The sequence below is a fragment of the Pongo abelii genome, chromosome 19 (assembly GCF_028885655.2).
Source record: "Pongo abelii isolate AG06213 chromosome 19, NHGRI_mPonAbe1-v2.0_pri, whole genome shotgun sequence".
Taxonomy (NCBI): Eukaryota; Metazoa; Chordata; class Mammalia; order Primates; family Hominidae; genus Pongo; species Pongo abelii.
In genome coordinates, this window is record NC_072004.2 from 7,549,593 (window position 1) to 7,567,614 (window position 18,022).

The 18,022-nt window shown below is 55.5% G+C and overlaps 1 protein-coding gene across 2 annotated transcripts in view; it reads left to right on the plus strand.

Annotated features, from left to right (window-relative positions):
- Nucleotides 1-38: 38 nt before the first annotated feature.
- The window catches only part of LOC100440409 (ephrin-B3), a 130,095-nt gene continuing 112,111 nt past the window's right edge, over nucleotides 39-18,022 (plus strand). Inside the window, exons 1-5 of one of the 2 annotated variants that reach the window (XM_024235632.3) lie at nucleotides 39-707; nucleotides 2,953-3,245; nucleotides 3,433-3,525; nucleotides 3,634-3,738; nucleotides 4,165-6,373. In XM_024235632.3, coding sequence (XP_024091400.1) covers nucleotides 586-707; nucleotides 2,953-3,245; nucleotides 3,433-3,525; nucleotides 3,634-3,738; nucleotides 4,165-4,574 — 1,023 coding nt within the window. In that variant the 5' untranslated portion in view covers nucleotides 39-585 and the 3' untranslated portion in view covers nucleotides 4,575-6,373. Of the gene's footprint in view, nucleotides 708-2,952; nucleotides 3,246-3,432; nucleotides 3,526-3,633; nucleotides 3,739-4,164; nucleotides 6,374-14,653; nucleotides 14,834-18,022 lie in introns of those variants that run through there. The other variant, XM_054536196.2, reaches the window with a different exon arrangement.

The following is an 18,022-nucleotide window of genomic DNA, read 5'->3' on the forward strand; positions in this document are numbered from 1 at the left end:
GACTGCCCGCGCCGGGGGCTGAGGCGGGGCGGCGGGCGGGAGGTGCGCGAGGTGAGGGAGGTGTGGGGGGCGTGGGCCGCGGGATGCTGCCGCCCGCTCCGCCTCGAGCTCCAGCTCCGGTTTTTCCCTCCACCATCCTCTGCCCCTCCCCGCCTCTCCTTTAACTCCCCCCTCCTGGGCTCGGGACTGGTTTCCTCCCTTAGCCCGCTGCCCTCAATCCCGGCGAGGCTGGTGCTCCGGCTTGGCGTCCCCTTCCTCGCTCCCTGGTCCGGCGCCTCATGCCGCCCCCGCCCGGCCCCCGACGCCCCCAGTCCCCCACTTAGGCGGGCTCACAGATCCCGGGGTGCTGGCGCGTGGGCCGGGGGCGCGTAGGGCGCCTGCAGACGGCCCCTGGAAGGGCTCTGGTGGGGCTGAGCGCTCTGCCGCGGGGGCGCGGACACAGCAGGAAGCAGGTCCGCGTGGGCGCTGGGGGCATCAGCTACCGGGGTGCTCCGGGCTGAAGAGCCAGGCAGCCAAGGCAGCCACCCCGGGGGGTGAGCGACTTTGGGGGAGTTGGTGCCCCGCCCCCCAGGCCTTGGCGGGGTCATGGGGCCCCCCCATTCTGGGCCGGGGGGCGTGCGAGTCGGGGCCCTGCTGCTGCTGGGGGTTTTGGGGCTGGTGTCTGGGCTCAGCCTGGAGCCTGTCTACTGGAACTCGGCGAATAAGAGGTGAGCGGCCTGCGGCTGGGGAGATCCCAGACCCTAGGGCAGTGGGTAGGGAAGCTTTGGGGGCTTGGAGGCGGGCTTCTGTGGGCAGGGAGGAGGCGGGAGGGAAGGTGCTGGTGCTCTGATGTGTGATGGGTTACTAGACAGGTGATCTTGGGAGCCAGACTCCGGGTCCCACGCAGAGCTGGATGCGGGTGGTGCTATGGATGTCAGGAGTTTGGAGACCCCAAAGGGGCAAGGAGAAGAAAGTTCATGGGTAGCCGGGAGGGCAGTGAGGTGGGTATTTGGATCTGTGGGAGGCCTGCGTCGGGGGCTGGGCTTAGAGGGAGCCTGGTTACTGTCAGCTCTCAGAAGAGAGCTGCAGATTAGGTGCTGCGAGTCGCTGAAGGGAAGGCAGGGCAGGGTGCCTCCCTCCCCAAGAGGGACTGGGCAGCCGAGATGGGAGGCAAGGGGGTTCCGCTTGGGGGCTCTGGGGACAACTTCCCCAAGGCTCCTTGGCTCTCTTCACAGTCTATCTCCCAACTCTTCCCCACAGCCAGAGGGTCAGTGAACTGTTGGCTGAACGATTTCCCAGCCAGAACATATTCCCGCCTTCCTGGCTTGCGGGCATCTTGCTGGAAGAAGCCTGGAGCCCCCTGAACCCTCCTTCCTTCCCTTTTGCATCTGGAGTCCTGAGGACTCCATTGCCCCCTCCCCCAATCTTTGCTGCAAACTCTTCCATCAGACCCTCTGTTCCATGGCATGCCTGCTTTTGCTCCGAAAAGAGGCCAGGGGTCAGATGAAACTTCAAGCCACGCGGGGTAGGACAGAACCTTCGGGAGGTCATCTGGGTCCCTTGCCTGCATGTGGATCCCACTTCCCGCTCCTAAAAGAGTTCTGTGTTTTGAAAAATTCCTACTTCCCTGGGGAGACTGTGTGAGGCCATGGGAAGCGGGTGGACTTTGGAGCTCATCAAATCCTTGGTCTTAATCTTAGCTCTGCCGCTTTCAGCTGTGTGGCCTTGGGCATGTCACTTAACCTTTCTGAGTTTGTATTCTCAATCCTTACAGCTATTATGAGGATTAGTGGTAAGGTGTGTGAATGTATTATGTGCTCATTAAAGGAGAGCTAGGATTATTTTTCCTCTCTTTACTTCCCAGCCTCCCTCATACTTCTCTGCCCTGCCATCCCTCCCTCTCTTTTCCCTGGATCTCTTTGGGTATAATCTCAGTGTCTTTTCTGTACTCAGTCACCCACCTGCCAACTCCCAGCTGCAATTTGAGTATCAGGTGTGTAGCTTGAGAACATAAGCTTGTTTTCACGGGGTAGAGAAAAGGAAATTAGGGTGTCCTGGGGGCTCTTTTGGATGTGGGGTGGGAGTGGGACACTTGGGAGTCTGGGAAGATATCAAGTAGCAGTCCCCTGGGACCCACTCCTGAGTCCTGAGACCCTGTCTCAGCAGCTATTGATGTCCAGGAAGGGGCTGCAGGGGTTGGCAAGTTGTGGCTGTGCTGGGACAGTGGATGCCTGGGTGCACTGGCCAAGGAGACGGTGAAGTGTGTTGGTTGTGGTTAGAAAAGTCAACTCCTTTCCTTTCCAAAGCAATAGAGCACTTGCCCCAGAAGTCTAAGACCCAGTGTGGGATTCTGAGTGGGAGAATGACTCAGGCAGCAGGTCCCTAGACCCTGGTTCCCATCAGCCCCATTGATGGTCATGGCCAAACCAGGCATTTGCCTTCTGTCCTATTAGCTGGCTAACTTAGGACACTGGTCTGGACCACCCTCCACACAGCCCCTCCCTGAACCTCCCCCTTTGCCTGGAAATCCCTGAAATTCAGTGGTGGCCTGAAGGAGGGGAGGCTCTGCCCCCATGGTTGGCTGCCATGGAATAGTGAAATCACCTGGGAGGGGTGGGCTGTGTGGTTCCAGAAAGGCCAGCTCCTTGGTAACTGGCATCCTGTTGCCATGGCAACGGGGCTGGTGATGGAGCGGGAGATGGCAGTGTGCATGTGGTGAGGGCGGGCTGAAGAGTGCATTTGGGCACACCAAGGGGCAGGAGACCTCTGAGCCTGGCTTCCTGCTGCTTCCAGTGTGAACGCACAGAGTCCTTGGTGCCTGCTCTATAAGAACAGACTTTCCACTCAGACAAAGGCGGGCAAGCGTCAGCTGACAATTGCTGTCCTGGAAGGTTGTGGGGTGAGGGAAGGAAAAGCTCTGGGGGCCAGGCTTCTGACATCTCTTCCTTGTCCACCTTACCCTCCTCCCCATAGGTTCCAGGCAGAGGGTGGTTATGTGCTGTACCCTCAGATCGGGGACCGGCTAGACCTGCTCTGCCCCCGGGCCCGGCCTCCTGGCCCTCACTCCTCTCCTAATTATGAGTTCTACAAGCTGTACCTGGTAGGGGGTGCCCAGGGCCGGCGCTGTGAGGCACCCCCTGCCCCAAACCTCCTTCTTACTTGTGATCGCCCAGACCTGGATCTCCGCTTCACCATCAAGTTCCAGGAGTATAGCCCTAATCTCTGGGGCCACGAGTTCCGCTCCCACCACGATTACTACATCATTGGTACTGCTGGGCAGAGGGCACCATTGAGTGGGGGGCTGCTCCTGATACTGAGCAGAGAGGGAGGGGGACCCCTGCAGCCAAGAGGGAGATCCCGGTGCCCTCAGGCAGTGTTCACACCAGGGCGTGGGGCCAGAATCGGGGCTAGATTCTGGAGTGCCAACCTCTTCCTCTGGCTTTTCTCTCCCAGCCACATCGGATGGGACCCGGGAGGGCCTGGAGAGCCTGCAGGGAGGTGTGTGCCTAACCAGAGGCATGAAGGTACTTCTCCGAGTGGGACAAAGTGAGTGGGGCTAGGGGACACCTCCTGGGCGCGAAGGGATGTTGGGGCAGTACGATCATGGTCAGGGGCAGTTGTCTCAGCCCCTCTCTCGGTCTTCCTCATCTCCAGGTCCCCGAGGAGGGGCTGCCCCCCGAAAACCTGTGTCTGAAATGCCCATGGAAAGAGACCGAGGGGCAGCCCACAGCCTGGAGCCTGGGAAGGAGAACCTGCCAGGTAGGAACCAGGGGCTAGGCCCCTGCCTTCCCCAGCTTCCTCTGCTCTCAGACCCCAGCTGCCCTGCCGTCACCCTCCCTCCCTCTTCAGTTTTGGGGGCGGTGATACAGGAAAGAGGAGAAGAGAGATGGGAGGGTGGGAGGGGAATGGAAACCAAATGAGGAAAAGACTCAATTAGAACTAATTAGCCAAGTCAGTGCTTCAATCAGTGCTGTCAGAGAAGTGGGGAGGACTCCGTGGCAGGAAGCTGAAGGGCTGGACACCTGGATTCTGAGCAGAGTTCGGCGGGGGAGGGGAGGTGGGGTCCCCAAGGGGCCTGGGCCCTACAAGGGAAGCCCATGGGGACCCCCAGGGTTGGGTGTCCAGATGCCCAGGTGGCTCCCTCAGTCCCTCCCCCTCTTTCCTCCTTCACCCCTTCCCTGCCAGGTGACCCCACCAGCAATGCAACCTCCCAGGGTGCTGAAGGCCCCCTGCCCCCTCCCAGCATGCCTGCAGTGGCTGGGGCAGCAGGGGGGCTGGCGCTGCTCTTGCTGGGCGTGGCAGGGGCTGGGGGTGCCATGTGTTGGCGGAGACGGCGGGCCAAGCCTTCGGAGAGTCGCCACCCTGGTCCTGGCTCCTTCGGGAGGGGAGGGTCTCTGGGCCTGGGGGGTGGAGGTGGGATGGGACCTCGGGAGGCTGAGCCTGGGGAGCTAGGGATAGCTCTGCGGGGCGGTGGGGCTGCAGATCCCCCCTTCTGCCCCCACTATGAGAAGGTGAGTGGTGACTATGGGCATCCTGTGTATATCGTGCAGGATGGGCCCCCCCAGAGCCCTCCAAACATCTACTACAAGGTATGAGGGCTCCTCTCACGTGGCTATCCTGAATCCGGCCCTTCTTGGGGTGCTCCTCCAGTTTAATTCCTGGTTTGAGGGACACCTCTAACATCTCCTCGGCCCCCTGTGCCCCCCCCCAGCCCCTTCACTCCTCCTGGCTGCTGTCCTCATCTCCACTTTTAGGATTCCTTAGGATTCCCACTGCCCCACTTCCTGCACTCCCATTTGGCCATGGGTGCCCCCCTCTGTCTCAGTGTCCCTGGATCCTATTTCCTTGGGGAGGGGCACAGGCTCAGCCTCCTCTCTGACGATGACCCAGGCATCCTTGTCCCCCTCACCCACCCAGAGCTAGGGGCGGGAACAGCCCACCTTTTGGTTGGCACCGCCTTCCTTCTGCCTCTTCTCTTCTCTCTATCTCTTATTCTTTCCCTCTCTTCCATCTCTAGGTCTGTTCTTCTTCCCTAGCATCCTCCTCCCCACATCTCCTTTCACCCTCTTGGCTTCTTATCCTGTGCCTCTCCCATCTCCTGGGTGGGGGCATCCAAGCATTTCTCCCCTTAGCTTTCAGCCCCCCTTCTGACCTCTCATACCAACCACCCCCCTCAGTCTGCCAAAAATGGGGGCCTTATGGGGAAGGCTCTGACACTCCACCCCAGCTCAGGCCATGGGCAGCAGGGCTGCCTTCTCTGCCCTGGCCCAGGCCTCTACATACTTACTCCAGCCATTTGGGGTGGTTGGGTCATGACAGCTACCATGAGAAGAAGTGTCCCGTTTTGTCCAGTGGCCAATAGCAAGATATGAACCGGTCGGGACATGTATGGACTTGGTCTGATGCTGAATGGGCCACTTGGGACCGGAAGTGACTTGCTCCAGACAAGAGGTGACCAGGCCCGGACAGAAATGGCCTGGGAAGTAGCTGAAGCAGTGCAGCAGGAACTGGAAGTGCCTTCATCCAGGACAGGAAGTAGCACTTCTGAAACAGGAAGTGGTCTGGCTGGAACTCCAAGTGGCTTAGTCTGGGGGATCAGGGGGTGGGAGATGGATGGTTCTTACTCTGTGGAGAAGAAGGGCGGGAAGAACTTCCTTTCAGGAGGAAGCTGGAACTCACTGACTGTAAGAGGATAGAGGTAGACCGAGAAGGACTTTTCCCAGTCTCCAGTGGCTCTTCCCAAGATCTCCCTTCCCTTGTGCTCTGTGCTGATTTTAGGACAGCTAAGATGACTGCCATGTGCTGTGGCAGGCCCAATTTGTCTTGTTCTTTCCTCTCCATATCCCAGTATAATCTCTGTTAATCAACAGGACCACCCCAAGAACCCATGTGTTCTCCCGAGTAACCCAGATGGCTGTCTTGTTCATTCCATCCTCCATTTCCAACTCCTTTCAGACTCAACACAGTTCCCTTCTTAGTGACCAAAATGGTGGCCTACTGGCTGGTCTAGCTGACAGTGGTACTTAGCAAAGGCCACTGTTTCCACAGTGACCAGCTGATACCTCTTCCTGCCCTCTAGTGTGCAATTGGGTGTTGCCTCAGTTTCCTCCCAGCTCAGTTTTATTAGATCAAAGCTGCTGTTGGGCACCAGGTTGGCCACCTCAATCACCAGCCAAGATGGTTGCTTTGTCCACCAGAGGTCAAATCACCTCTCTGGTGCTGTAGTTCCCAGCTCCTTCCTGATTTTTCTAATTGCTCCTTCTGGGGAACAGGAAGTTGATATTGCCATGGTGGCGGGGTATGCCGTCACCTCAATAGTTTTACTGTAAAAGGGAAATTTGAACAACAAAAACCAAAAAAAATAAAAATAAAAAACTTCAAAAGTTGACAAGAAGGCTGGAGAATGACTGGACTTGAATTGGGACAAAGGCTTGGTTAGAATGGCTTTCAGCTAAGGGTTGGATTGCATGAAACCAACCAAGGAGGGTGAGTAGGGATAGGGCTAGTTTGGAGTGGTGAGGTTGGCAGTGCTTGGGGAGGCGAAAATGGGCTGGGTGAGAAGGTGGAGGAAGGTGTCACCTCTAGGGGAGGGAGAGAGTAATGCAGGCAGGAGTGGGGTTGCCAATTCATCCATGGGGACAGTCTGAGTGTCTTGCTAAGCCAAAGCACCAGAGACAGGGCAAGTCGCAATTAGGATCAAAGTGGTAAAAACATGTTCACGTGTTAAAGTCTATTCCCTACCATCCCTACCCAAGGCACTTGAGAAGTTTTGCTGTTGGGGACTTGTGGGGAGAAGGGATGTGGCTGATCAGAAGGAAGTAGGAAGGACTCAGGGAGGGACCCAGGCATCAAGCCACGTGTGCCCTGGCTCCCTGTATACCCATAACCAAGGCTCTTCTCCCCCAAAAAGCCCAGGTGCTCAGCCCCCTAGACTTAGCCCCATTCTCCAACCACAAAAGCAGCCGTCAGGAGCATCACTGGAGCGAGTCAGCAGGGGTCACAACCTCTGCCCTCCCTGCCCCTCCCCTGACTTTAGGTCCCCTCCCGCTGTCTCCCATCTGCCTGGAGGTCAAGGGGTCCCTCTTCCTCTCTTCTGTCCAGTGGGACCCCCGCTCCTCCCACTCCCCGTCTGAGCAAGATGCCTGGGTCTTGAGAGGTGCAGGCACCGCAGGAGGGGAGTTGAAAGCTGGGAGGCCAGGTGCTGGGCTGTCTGGAATTTACTCTTGCCTTCTGAGCCCACACTGGAGCTGCCCGAAGTGGGGAGGCTCGTGGGGGGTGGAAAGGCTGGTCCTTGCCCCTTAGTGGGGGTTGGTTGTCATGGCAACATCCCCTTCTCTACACAATGGGAAGCCCCCCTCAGCCTCCCGCGTGGATGGAGCCGACAGCCCCATCGCTGGCTATCAGCCTCAGGGACTTGGCAACCGTCACTATGGCAACCCAGAGCCCAGCAACAGGGCCCACTGAGAAAGGGAGGGGTCCAAGACTGGGGCAGGGTGGTGTGTAAGGGGCAAGGGAGCTCAGGGAGACTCCCCCTCCACCTACATCTAGAGGCACAGGTGGAGAGACAAGAGGGAAGAGACGTGGGGATAAATAGTCTCCGTGACAGACAAGCACCTCGCCAAAGCAGCCAAGACATCATAACATGCTGAGAGACAGGAAGACACCTGGGGACAGATGCACAGCCAGGGAGAGGAACAGCACAGACTGCACAGCGCCTGGGACACGCCCCCTCAGAGCACTGGCATCCAGAGACTCCCCACAGCCCCGCTCGAATAGCACAAGACCAACAGCCTTTCACATGTGTAGTGACTTGGGTGTCTGGAGCTATTTGAAAATGCTGGTGACTTCCACGCAGAATAACACATGCTGTCCTATTTGCTTTGTGGGGACAAATACACACACATATTCCTAGAGTAACAACTACAACAAAACGACTTACAGGCACAGGAAGACATTTGTTTGTTCATTGGTTTGTTCGTTCACTCGCTCAGCAGCATGTTAAATGCTACTTTGTTTCAGGCACCGGTTCAGGCGCTGGGAGGACAGGGTGAGTAAGGCCAGGTCCCCGCTTTCACAAAGTCCCCATTTAGGTGGGGAACGAAATAATACAATTTCAGGTGTGAAAAGGGATATAAACAAAACAGAATGACAGGATGAGGAGGATGGAGAGCAACAATGAGCTGCTTTATTAATTTATTAATTTATTTATTTTTGAGATGGAATCTCGCCCTGTTGCCCAGGCTGGAGTGCAGTGGCGCGATTTCGGCTCACTGCAACCTCCACCTCCCGGGCTCAAGCGATGATTCTCCTGCCTCAGCCTCCCAAGTAGCTAGGATTAACAGGTGCCCGCCACCTTGCCCAGCTAATTTTTGTATTTTTAGTAGGGTCGGGGTTTCAACATGTTGGCCAGGCTGGTCTCGAACTCCTGACCTTAGGTGCTCCGCCCACCTTGGCCTCCCAAAGTGCTGGGATGACAGGCATGAGCCACCACACCCGGCCTGGAGCTGCTTTAGATGAGGAGGTCAGGAAGGTCCCTTTGAAAGAGATGCCCTTGATCAGGACCTTAAGTCATGAGACAGGAGTAAGCCATGCACGCTGGGGACGGGCATGCTAGACAGAGGAACAGCGAGTGCACAGACACAGAGGTGAGATCGTGGTGTGTTTGGGAACAGTAAGAAGGACGTCACCATCACACGCATGCTTCGGATGTGTCCTGTTCTTCCCTAGCCTCGGCCTGGAGGGGAGTAAGTCACTTAGGGTCTGGGATCCACATTAAGGAAGTTGATCTCACTCAGTCTCCCATCCCCTTGCCTTTTGTTTCTTGTGTGTCTGTGACTTGTGTTTTCCTCGTCTAAATTTTAAGCTCTGGGAGGGCAAGGATGATGCTCTGAGCTTTTTTGGGGGCTGTGGCACAGCTGCTGGCAGAGTCCAGAGCAGGAAGTCAGAGCGGAAGTAAAGGAACCGAGAGGGCTGGGACCATGGAAGCTAGAGCTGTCCGCCTGCCATCCCCAAACCGCATAGGATTGAGGCTGTCCTGGGGCTGAGCTGTAGAGTGAAGCTCAGGCTTTGCCCTCCTTCCAAATAATGGCAGCTGAGGGATACTATTCAGCCCGAGGAGTGTGTGTGTGTGTGTGTGTGTGTGTGTGTGTGTGTGTGTGTGTGTGTGTGTGTGTGTGTGTGTGTGTGTGTGTGTGTGTGTGTGTGTGTGTGTGTGTGTGTTGGGGGTTTTTAGGGAAAGGGGAATGGGACAAGGAGTGGCAGTGGGAATTTTTTTTTTTTTTTTTTTGAGACAGAATCTCGCTCTGTGGCCCAGGCTGGAGTGCAGTGGTGCGATCTAGCAATTCTCGTGCCTCAGCCTCCCGAGTAGCTGGGACTACAGGCATGTGCCACCACGCCCGGCTAATTTTTTGTATTTTTAGTAGAGATGGGGTTTTACCACATTGGCCAAGCTGGTCTTGAACTCCCGACCTCAGGTGATCCACCCACCTCAGCTTCCCAAAGTGCTGGAATTACAGGTGTGAGCCACTGTGCCTGGTCTTGCAGTGGGAATTTCTAATGGGGAATGGTTGACATCATATCTGGAATTTTAATCAGAATGAAAAATGGCGCTTCCTAAGGGGCTACACGGGCCACCGCGGACATGGGGCTTGGGAGAGTTTTGAGACCTGGGAGAAATGTCATACGGTGGTTTGGAGGCAGGAGGCTGTCTGGCATAGGCTCAGAGTTGGGTGGGGGAAGGAAAAAGGACACAAAATGAATGGGAATGACAACTGGGCAGCCAGAGAGCTACTTGAAAGGTAGCAGGGAAAGTGGAGTTCTGAAGGGAGTTCTGAGGGGACCAGGCCCCAGGTACCCCCAATTCCCACAGGGAATCAGTGTTCAGTTTCCTGGTTCTCCCTCTTCCTCCAGTTGCCATCAGAAACTCAGGCACCGCAACCCCAGTGGCTGGTGGGGTGATGTCGGGGGGAGACTGAGCTGCCTCAGGGGGCAGCAGCTGGTGAGTGGGGAGGAATCTGTGTGCTCAGCAAACAGCAGCCTCAGTGCCCGGTGGCTGCCTCCTCCCTCATCAATCAGCCCCAGCCAAATGTCCTTGCATTCCCACCACCCCAAGGGGACTGGGGCTGGGCCAGGGTCCCCAGGGGAGATGTGGATGGGTGGGGGGAGGTGAAGGGGGGTGCTTGGCTTCCCTTTCCTTGGCCTCTGTTGTCTTCTGTCCTGGAAGCTCTCAGTTCTTCCTGTCGTGGAATGACTATCCCGGCCGCTACCATCGTGGGGGCATCAGCTACAAATCACCTGTCGGGGGCTGCTGGGGGAGAAGGATGAGTCAGGCTGTAGAGGAATCTACTCTGGTTCTCACGGGACCAGCCCAGGGCACAGTCGGCAGGGAGGCTGCTGGCATAGAGGCCCTGTCTCCCCTGGCCTCTGTCTCTGATGGATGATCCGGACAGCAGGCCGAGACCCTTACCCCTGGAATGGACCTCTCTTTCCACCTTCTCCTAGCCCCCAGTCCTCATCCCCTGCTTCCAGCCAAGATCCAGAGGTCTGGCACCCAGCTTCCCCCAAATCTGCTGTTCCCCACTAGGGACTGGGGTCTCTAGACCTTAGCCTCTGGCTCCCTTTCCCCCTCCTCAGCCTTTGCTCCCCTCCGGGACCCAGGCGTCCTGCCCACTCCCTTCACCATAACAACCATTCTTTTGGAGTTGCTTAAGACTTTAATATCGTTTCATTAAGTCAGTCAGTTCAGAGAAGGTTGGGGGCACAAAGAGACTGGGGGTGGGTAAAAGAGGGCCAAGGTAGCGGGGAGGCAAGACCCCCCCACCCCCCTCTCCGTGGAGATGGCTCTGAGAAATCAAATATTGACAATGAGGGAACAGAACTTATTAAATCTGGGACAGGGATGTGTGTGGGGAGCTGTGGGAATGGCCGGATGCCTGGGTTCGGAGGGTAATGAACGTTCTGGGAGGAGGAAAAGGCCCGTGGCTGGGAGGTGCAGCAAGGCTGAGGCTTGAGGTCACAACTCTTCTGCCCTTTCCTTTGGGATGTACACGGTCTTGCAACCCTGGCTGTTCCTCTATCCCCTAAGAGCCCCTGGGGACAAGACCCCCATCATAGCTAGCTGTGGTTGCCCCGCCTTCATCCCTTCCCCCTACCGCCACCCCTGTTGATGAGCTTCAGCAGCGTTTAATCGGATTGAACAGTAATTAGCAAAGCGAGATGTTTGATTACCTATTTAGCATAATGTGGGGGGCTGGGATCCATAGGCACAGCCACAGTTGGGGAGGGGAGTTTAAGAAAAGAAATGGGGTCTGTGCAAAGTTCCTTTCCCCGAGGGACCCATGAACCTTGCCCCTGAGGCTCCCCACCCCACGCCTCCAGCCCATTTTCACTCCTTTGGGACTTTTCCCTAGGGGTTCTGGCCAATCACATCACCTCTGTCTGCCACCCATGGCCTGTCTGGCTAGAGGAACACCTCCACGTTCCATCTTAGCTGTGCCTGCTGTGCAGCTGGTTTTGGGGTGGGCGGTACTCCTCTCCTTCCATTCCTGCTGTCAGCAACAGGAGTCTGGCTGGGCAGGAGGAATTATTGGGGGTCGGGGGGAGGGAAAGGGTTGACACTTCTGGGAATAAAGATAGGGTAGTTGGGAGGGTGAGGTCAGGGCTGGGTTAGGGTGTGGTTAATCCACTTGCTCTTCAGGAGTACCAGGGACTGCCACTCCTGGTAGTGCCAGGCTGGCATAATGAGATCTGTTAGGTGTGAACGCCAAACAGAAAAAGGGGGAACTGAGGTGCCAGCTTCTCTTCTCCTCATCCAGCAAAGAAAATGTCATAAATTTCGCTCCTCATGGAAATGTAATCAGTGGGCTCGCTGCTGGCTTTGTCTTAATTACGCACTATTGATGGAAACAGGGAGGGCGCCTTCCCATCCCCCGAGTCGGCTTCTTCCCTGTATTTCCCAGGTCTCCCCAAAGCTCCTCCCGGCACCAGGTACAGCGGTCTTCCAGGCGCCTTCTAGCAGCCCCGGCCCGCAGCGCCCCCTGGCACCCTCGGAGATCTACCCCGGCCCTCATAGCCCTCCCCTCTCGCCTCCTCTCTCACGACGCAGCCTTTGTTCCTATGGAGAGCGAAGCCCCTCCCAGGCCCGGTCACCTTCCCCAGGGAGTCCCCGCCTCTCGTCCCCCCCAAAAACCAGCGACGCTTTCGAAAGCCAATCCTCAGATTCCCAAAACTCCAGTTCCAGTCTTCCCTCCCTTTCTCCGCCCCGCAATCCTAGACCCCAATCCGAACTAAGAAGGGGGAAGGAGCAGGAGGGCAAGGGTGCTCCAGCCCCGGTTTTTCCCCGGTATCCAGCTGCAGCCACGGCTGCCTGGAAATCCTGGAACGCCTTCTAGATCGCGAATATCCCTCCCCGGCGGGGCGCCCGGCGCCATCTGCTGGACCCGTTCCGGCTGGGGCGCACAGACCTGGGCGCGGGGTCAGGCGCTTGGGTTCTCCCTGTCTTTTCAATGTCCTGCGGGGCGGTAGCTCACTGTCTCTCGCCCCAGCCCTTCCAGCTGGGTCCTGACACCAGGCCCCCCACACCCCTCGCCTCGCCAGATGTGGCTACTTTCCTTTAGTCCTGGAGCCTTCAAGCCCCGGGTCCCTGAAGGGTAGACCTGGGCGGGGTGGGGCCGCGAAGCAGGGATCCAGGGCGCCTGCGCGGAGGAGGCGGGCTCCGCGGGGCCGCGCACCGGCCACTCGCCCCTCCCTGCCCGGGGTTGCCATGGGGACGCGTGCAGACGCCGGCCGGAGAGGGCTGCGCGGGGCAACTTCTTAGAGTGGCCCATCGGTCGGTCTAGGGAGGAGAGGGTCAGCGTGGCAAGGTGTGTGTCGGGGGCAGAGGGAAGGAGTGCCGGGGAGAAGGGGCAGTAGTGTCGGGGTAGGAAGGGACAGTTGTGGGGGAGAAGAGGCAGTTGTGAAGGGAGAGGGAGCAAGGAATATTTGTGTGGGGGAGGAGGAGGAGAAGGGGCAGTTGTGACAGTTGGGGGGAAAAGCAATTTTGAGGGGAAATTTGCCTGCTGGTAACCAGTTTAAGGAGAAAGGCTGGCCCCTGCGGTATTTCCTAGTAATAGAGTGAGCCCCGGCTTAGCAGAGCAGTTCCTCCTGGGGCCTGCGGTGTGGGATCGCGTGGTGAACCCCACGGTGCATGCGCCTCAGGCTCCAGTTTGAGGCAGGAAAGCGCAGCTTGATGCTTCTCTGGAGACTGATGGAGGAAGCCTCCTTGCTGTAGTTGGTTTTATTGATTTGTTGGCCTAACAGAACGTTTTTCCTTGGAGCAAAATACAAATCCTTCAAGTTTGAAATTCATAACCTGAGATCAATGCCTGTGGCAGCCTGTGGGGATGAGGAAGGAGAGCCACAGGTGGCGTTAGGCTGCAGCTGAATGAAAAGAGAGTGCCCAGCTCCTCAAACTTTGCCCCTGGGATTCTGAGCACCTGCCCGAGATCCCCGCTTCCTGCCATCCTACCTTTCTGAGAGAGGCACCACTGTGGCCTTCGTCGTGCCCCAATTGCTTTTTCCTCATTACACACTTTGAAATTTATGATTGGATGACTTTTGTCTTTCTTTCTTCCAATCTGTTCTCAGGGCATTTTGAGTCAAATAAATGATCCTGACTGATCTTAACAATTAGCATAGAGTTCCTTAGCCAACTATGCTGAGACCTCAGTACACACAAAACAGTGTTCCTGCCCCTCAGGACTTCAAAGTGATAGAGCCAGGTGGCAAATACTGTTTTTCTCTGTTTACAGATGTTGCAGATTTTAGTGGGATTGGGAGGAATATTTTTCCATTTAACTTGGGAGGAAAAGAGGTACATAGGAAAATCATCTTGGTTTGCTTGAATGATTGAACAGTGACAAAGGGTGGGGGATGTGCACCCCTTCCTTGATCCTCTCTCACTCACTCATGGTCCTGGAGGGTAGAGTGGATGAGGGTTTGGGCAACCACACTTCAGCTCGATAGATCTTTTCCTGATTATCTTATGTTCTCATACCCCAGGGCAGAGATAGAGGTTCTAAATCCTCATTAGTGGGGTGTCTGTTTGGCCATCTTTTTTTTTTTTTTTTTTTTTTTTTGAGATGGAGTCTCACTCTCAGCCAGGCTGGAGTACAGTAGCATGATCTTGGCTCACTGCAGCCTCCGCCTCTCGGGTTCAAGAGATTCTCCTGCCTCAGCCTCCCGAGTAGCTGGAATTAGAGGCACGCACCACCACACCTGGCTGATTTTTTGTATTTTTAGTAGAGACGGGGTTTTGCCATGTTGGCCAGGCTGGTCTCGAACTCCTGACCTCAGGTGATCCACCCACCTCGGCCTCCCAAAATGCTGGGATTACAGGCATGAGCCACCATACCTTGCCTGGGCATTATCTTTAACTCCCATTTATTCCTAGTGCCTTGAGGGACTGACTGATTTTTAGCCCAGTGCCCCGAAGACAGTAGGCTATCCTAGGGAAAAACAGCAAGGCCTCCCAGGCCCCTGTGGAGTACAGAGCCCTTGTGGTTAATGGAGCAGGGTGTGGGTACCACCAGAAAAGATGATCATATTGAGTTTCAGTCAATTTATGAATTCAAAAGGGACTGCTTGTATCAGGGGGCTGGTATCTGCTTGTGGACTCTCCACTCCTGTGTACCTGTAGGTTTTGCCTGCACGATGTCCAGCAAAGCTGAGAAGAAGCAGCGATTGAGCGGCCGAGGAAGCTCCCAGGCAAGCCGGTCAGGGCGGGCCACTCAGGCTGCTGCGGCCACACAGGAGCAGGGGAACGCCCTGGCTGTCAGTGAGCCAGAGCCGCAGGCTGAGCTCCCCAAGGAGGAGCCTGGTGGGTACTTGCTGGGGCAGAGGATGCTTAGCAATGGAGGGTGGGGAAAGTCAGAGGGGCTTGGAGGCATTTTAGGGCTGGGGAGCAGGCGCTGTTGCTTCTGGGCAGGAAACGGGCTAAGTGACGCCCCCAGCCATGGAGGTTCAGCAGCCCTGCCACTGGGTCCTTTTTTTGTGTGTCTTCCTCCTGGCCAGCCTCATCCTTGTTCTTTCTGTCTTAAAATTTCCCACAATATACCAGGAGTTCACCAGCCAGTCCTTTCTCTAGCCTGTTCCTCCTTATTTCAAGTGTTCCTGGTTGCTCCTACCGCACTGAAGAGGGTTTGATCTCTTCCTTTTTCCCATTTTCACCCTGGGTGGCAAAACAAATAATGTTTTTCTCCCATTAAGCCCATCACCATGGAGACTCAGCCTGTTTTGCCACCCTTTGAATCCGAAGCCCGGCTGATGCTTTCTGCCATCTGTTGAGGGCTGTCGTATCTCCGCCCTCATTTTGGCAGGGACTTGGTAGACTGCGGAGGTTCAGGTTCAGGACGACAGGAACGAAGTCTAGATCTAGGGAAGAAAGAGTTTAACGAGGCTGCCTCTTGTGGCTTTGACCTGAGGGATTCCTTTCCTGTGGGTGAGCCGGAGCCAGTAAGGTTGGAAGGTTTTTGGTGGTTGTTGCTATTGCTGGGCTCTCCCTGAGAGCACTGGTCAGTGTAAACAGGACTATGAGCTAAGTGTAGACCTCCTTCTTTACCTGGAGCTCCTTTACACTGACAGTAGCTTGTCAAGATGAAAAGAAATAGAATCCCCTTCTAAAATTAAAGGTTGAGAGGTTAAGCGTGGGCATGGGAGAAAAGTCCCTGGGCCATAAAAACTTGCCTTAGGTTACAGGATCTTAGAAGTGTGCAGAATTTATCCTTCTGAGTGCTGAAGTGCTCAGGTGAAAGCAGTTAAAATGGGACTGCTCACTGCTAGGAGGAGTAGGGGAAGATGGGAGGGAAGACAGTGAGGTTCGGTTTGGAGAATCCTCTGGGGAGGGAAGGGAAGGAGCTTTAAAATGAACGTGTTGGACTTTGAACAGCAAGGATTTCTGCCTCTCCAAGCTCTAAGATTTCTTTTCTTTTCTTTTTTTTTTGAGGCAAAATCTCACTCTGCCACCCAGCCTGGAGTGCGGTGGCATAATCTCGGCTCACTGCAACCTCTGCCTCCCGGGCTCAAGTGATTCTTCTGCCTCAGCCTCCCGAGTAGCTGGGATTACAGGCATACACCACCATGCCCAGCTAATTTTTTTTATTTTTTTGAGACAGAGTCTTGCTCAGTTGCCCAGGCTAGAGTGCAGTGGTACGATCTCAGTTCACTGCAACCTCCACCTCCTGGGTTCAAGCGATTCTCCTGCCTCAGCCTCCTGAGTAGCTGGGATTACAGGCGTGCGCCACCACACCCAGCTAATTTTTGTATTTTTAGTAGAGATGGGGTTTCACCATGTTGCCCAGGCTGGTCTCGAACTCCTGTCCTCGAGTGATCCACCTGCCTCGGCCTCCCAAAGTGCTGGGATTACAGGCGTGAGCCACCGCGCCCAGTCTCCCCTGGCCTAGTTCTTGCCTGGAACCTGAATACCAGCAGTTTTCCCAAGGGAGTTGGATCATCTCACCTACCGCTAAGCTCCGGAATCGCCTGTTCCATCTTTTCACGCCTTCCTGCCTCGGCCTCTGTGCCTCATTCCCCTCTTAGTTTTCCTTTCTGGAAGCCAGAGGGGGTGTCCTGTTCCTCATGGTCTTTTGGTTATATCTCATTTGTTCCTTCCTCCTTTCAGCCCCTGGGGGATGGGAAAGTCACCAGTTTTACCCCAGTCTCCGGTGTGACCAGTAGGTCAGGAGGTGGAGAAACACAGCCGCTGGGTTTCATGGGAGTCCAGAGTGGGCGTGGCAGAATTGAGTGCCCAGCAGGCCAGTGGTTTGGAGAAGGGCTGATTCCTATGAGCCTCAGCTTCTCCATGTGGGAAGAGGAGTGGGGGAAGATGGAGGGCCAGAAGCTGCATGCCTGGAATAACCTCAGTACTAACCGCCTTCATTCCCTCACCCCTACCCCAGTCAGTGTTTGTTTCATTTTTATTTTTTGGAGACAGAATCTCACCCTGTCACCCAGGCTGGAGTGCAATGGCATGATCTGGGCTCACTGCAACCTCTGCCTCCCGGATTCAAGCAATTCTCCTGCCTCAGCCCTCCGAGTAGCTGGAATTACAGGCACCCGCCACCATGCCCGGCTAATTTTTTGTATTTTTATAGAGACGGGGGTTCACCATCTTGGCCAGGCTGCTCTCGAACGCCTGACTTCAGGTGATCTACCAGCCTCGGCCTCCCAAAGTGCTGGGATTCCAGGTGTGAGCCATCGTGCCCGGCCCCCAGTCAGCTTTTTACATTAAATTGAGAGAGAATTCACTGACTATAAAATTTACCTTTTTAAAGTCTACAGTTGAGTGGTTTTTGGTATATTCACAAAGCTGTGCAACGTTCCCACTATCTAATTTTAGAACATTTTTATCCCGCCAAAAGAAAGCCACTTTAAGCACCTTGAGAAGTTGGCACCAGGTGACTCCTATATCTTTACTTCTAAGTTGCATCAGAGCCTTGTCTTTTAGCAGTCACTGCTGGTTCCCCCTTTCCCCCAGATCCCAGGAACCGCTCATCTATTTTCTGTCTTTATGGATTTGCCTATGCTGGACATTTCATCGAGTGGTCTCTCATAACTGGCTTCTTTCACTTGGCACTGTGTTTTCAAGACTCATTCATGTTATAGCATGAACCACACCGCCATGCCTTCTGATGGCTGAATAATAGCCCACTGCATGTTGACATCACCTTTTGTTTATCCATTCCTCTGTTAGAGGACACTGGGCTGTTGCCACCTTTTGCCTATTGTGAATAATGCTGCTGCGAATGCTGTAATGCAAATCTCTCTTTGAGTCCTTGCTTTCAAGTCTCACAGGTCTCTACCTAGAAGTGGAATTGCTGGGTCATTGGGTGACTGTGTTTAGCTTTCTTTCTTTTCTTTCCTTTTTTTTTTTTTGAGACAGAGTCTTCGCTCTGTTGCCCAGGCTGGAGTGTGCAGTGGCGTGATCTCGGCTCACTGCAAGCTCCGCCTCCTGGGTTCAGCTGATTCTCCTGCCTCAGCCTCCCGAGTAGCTGGAATTACGGACACCCGC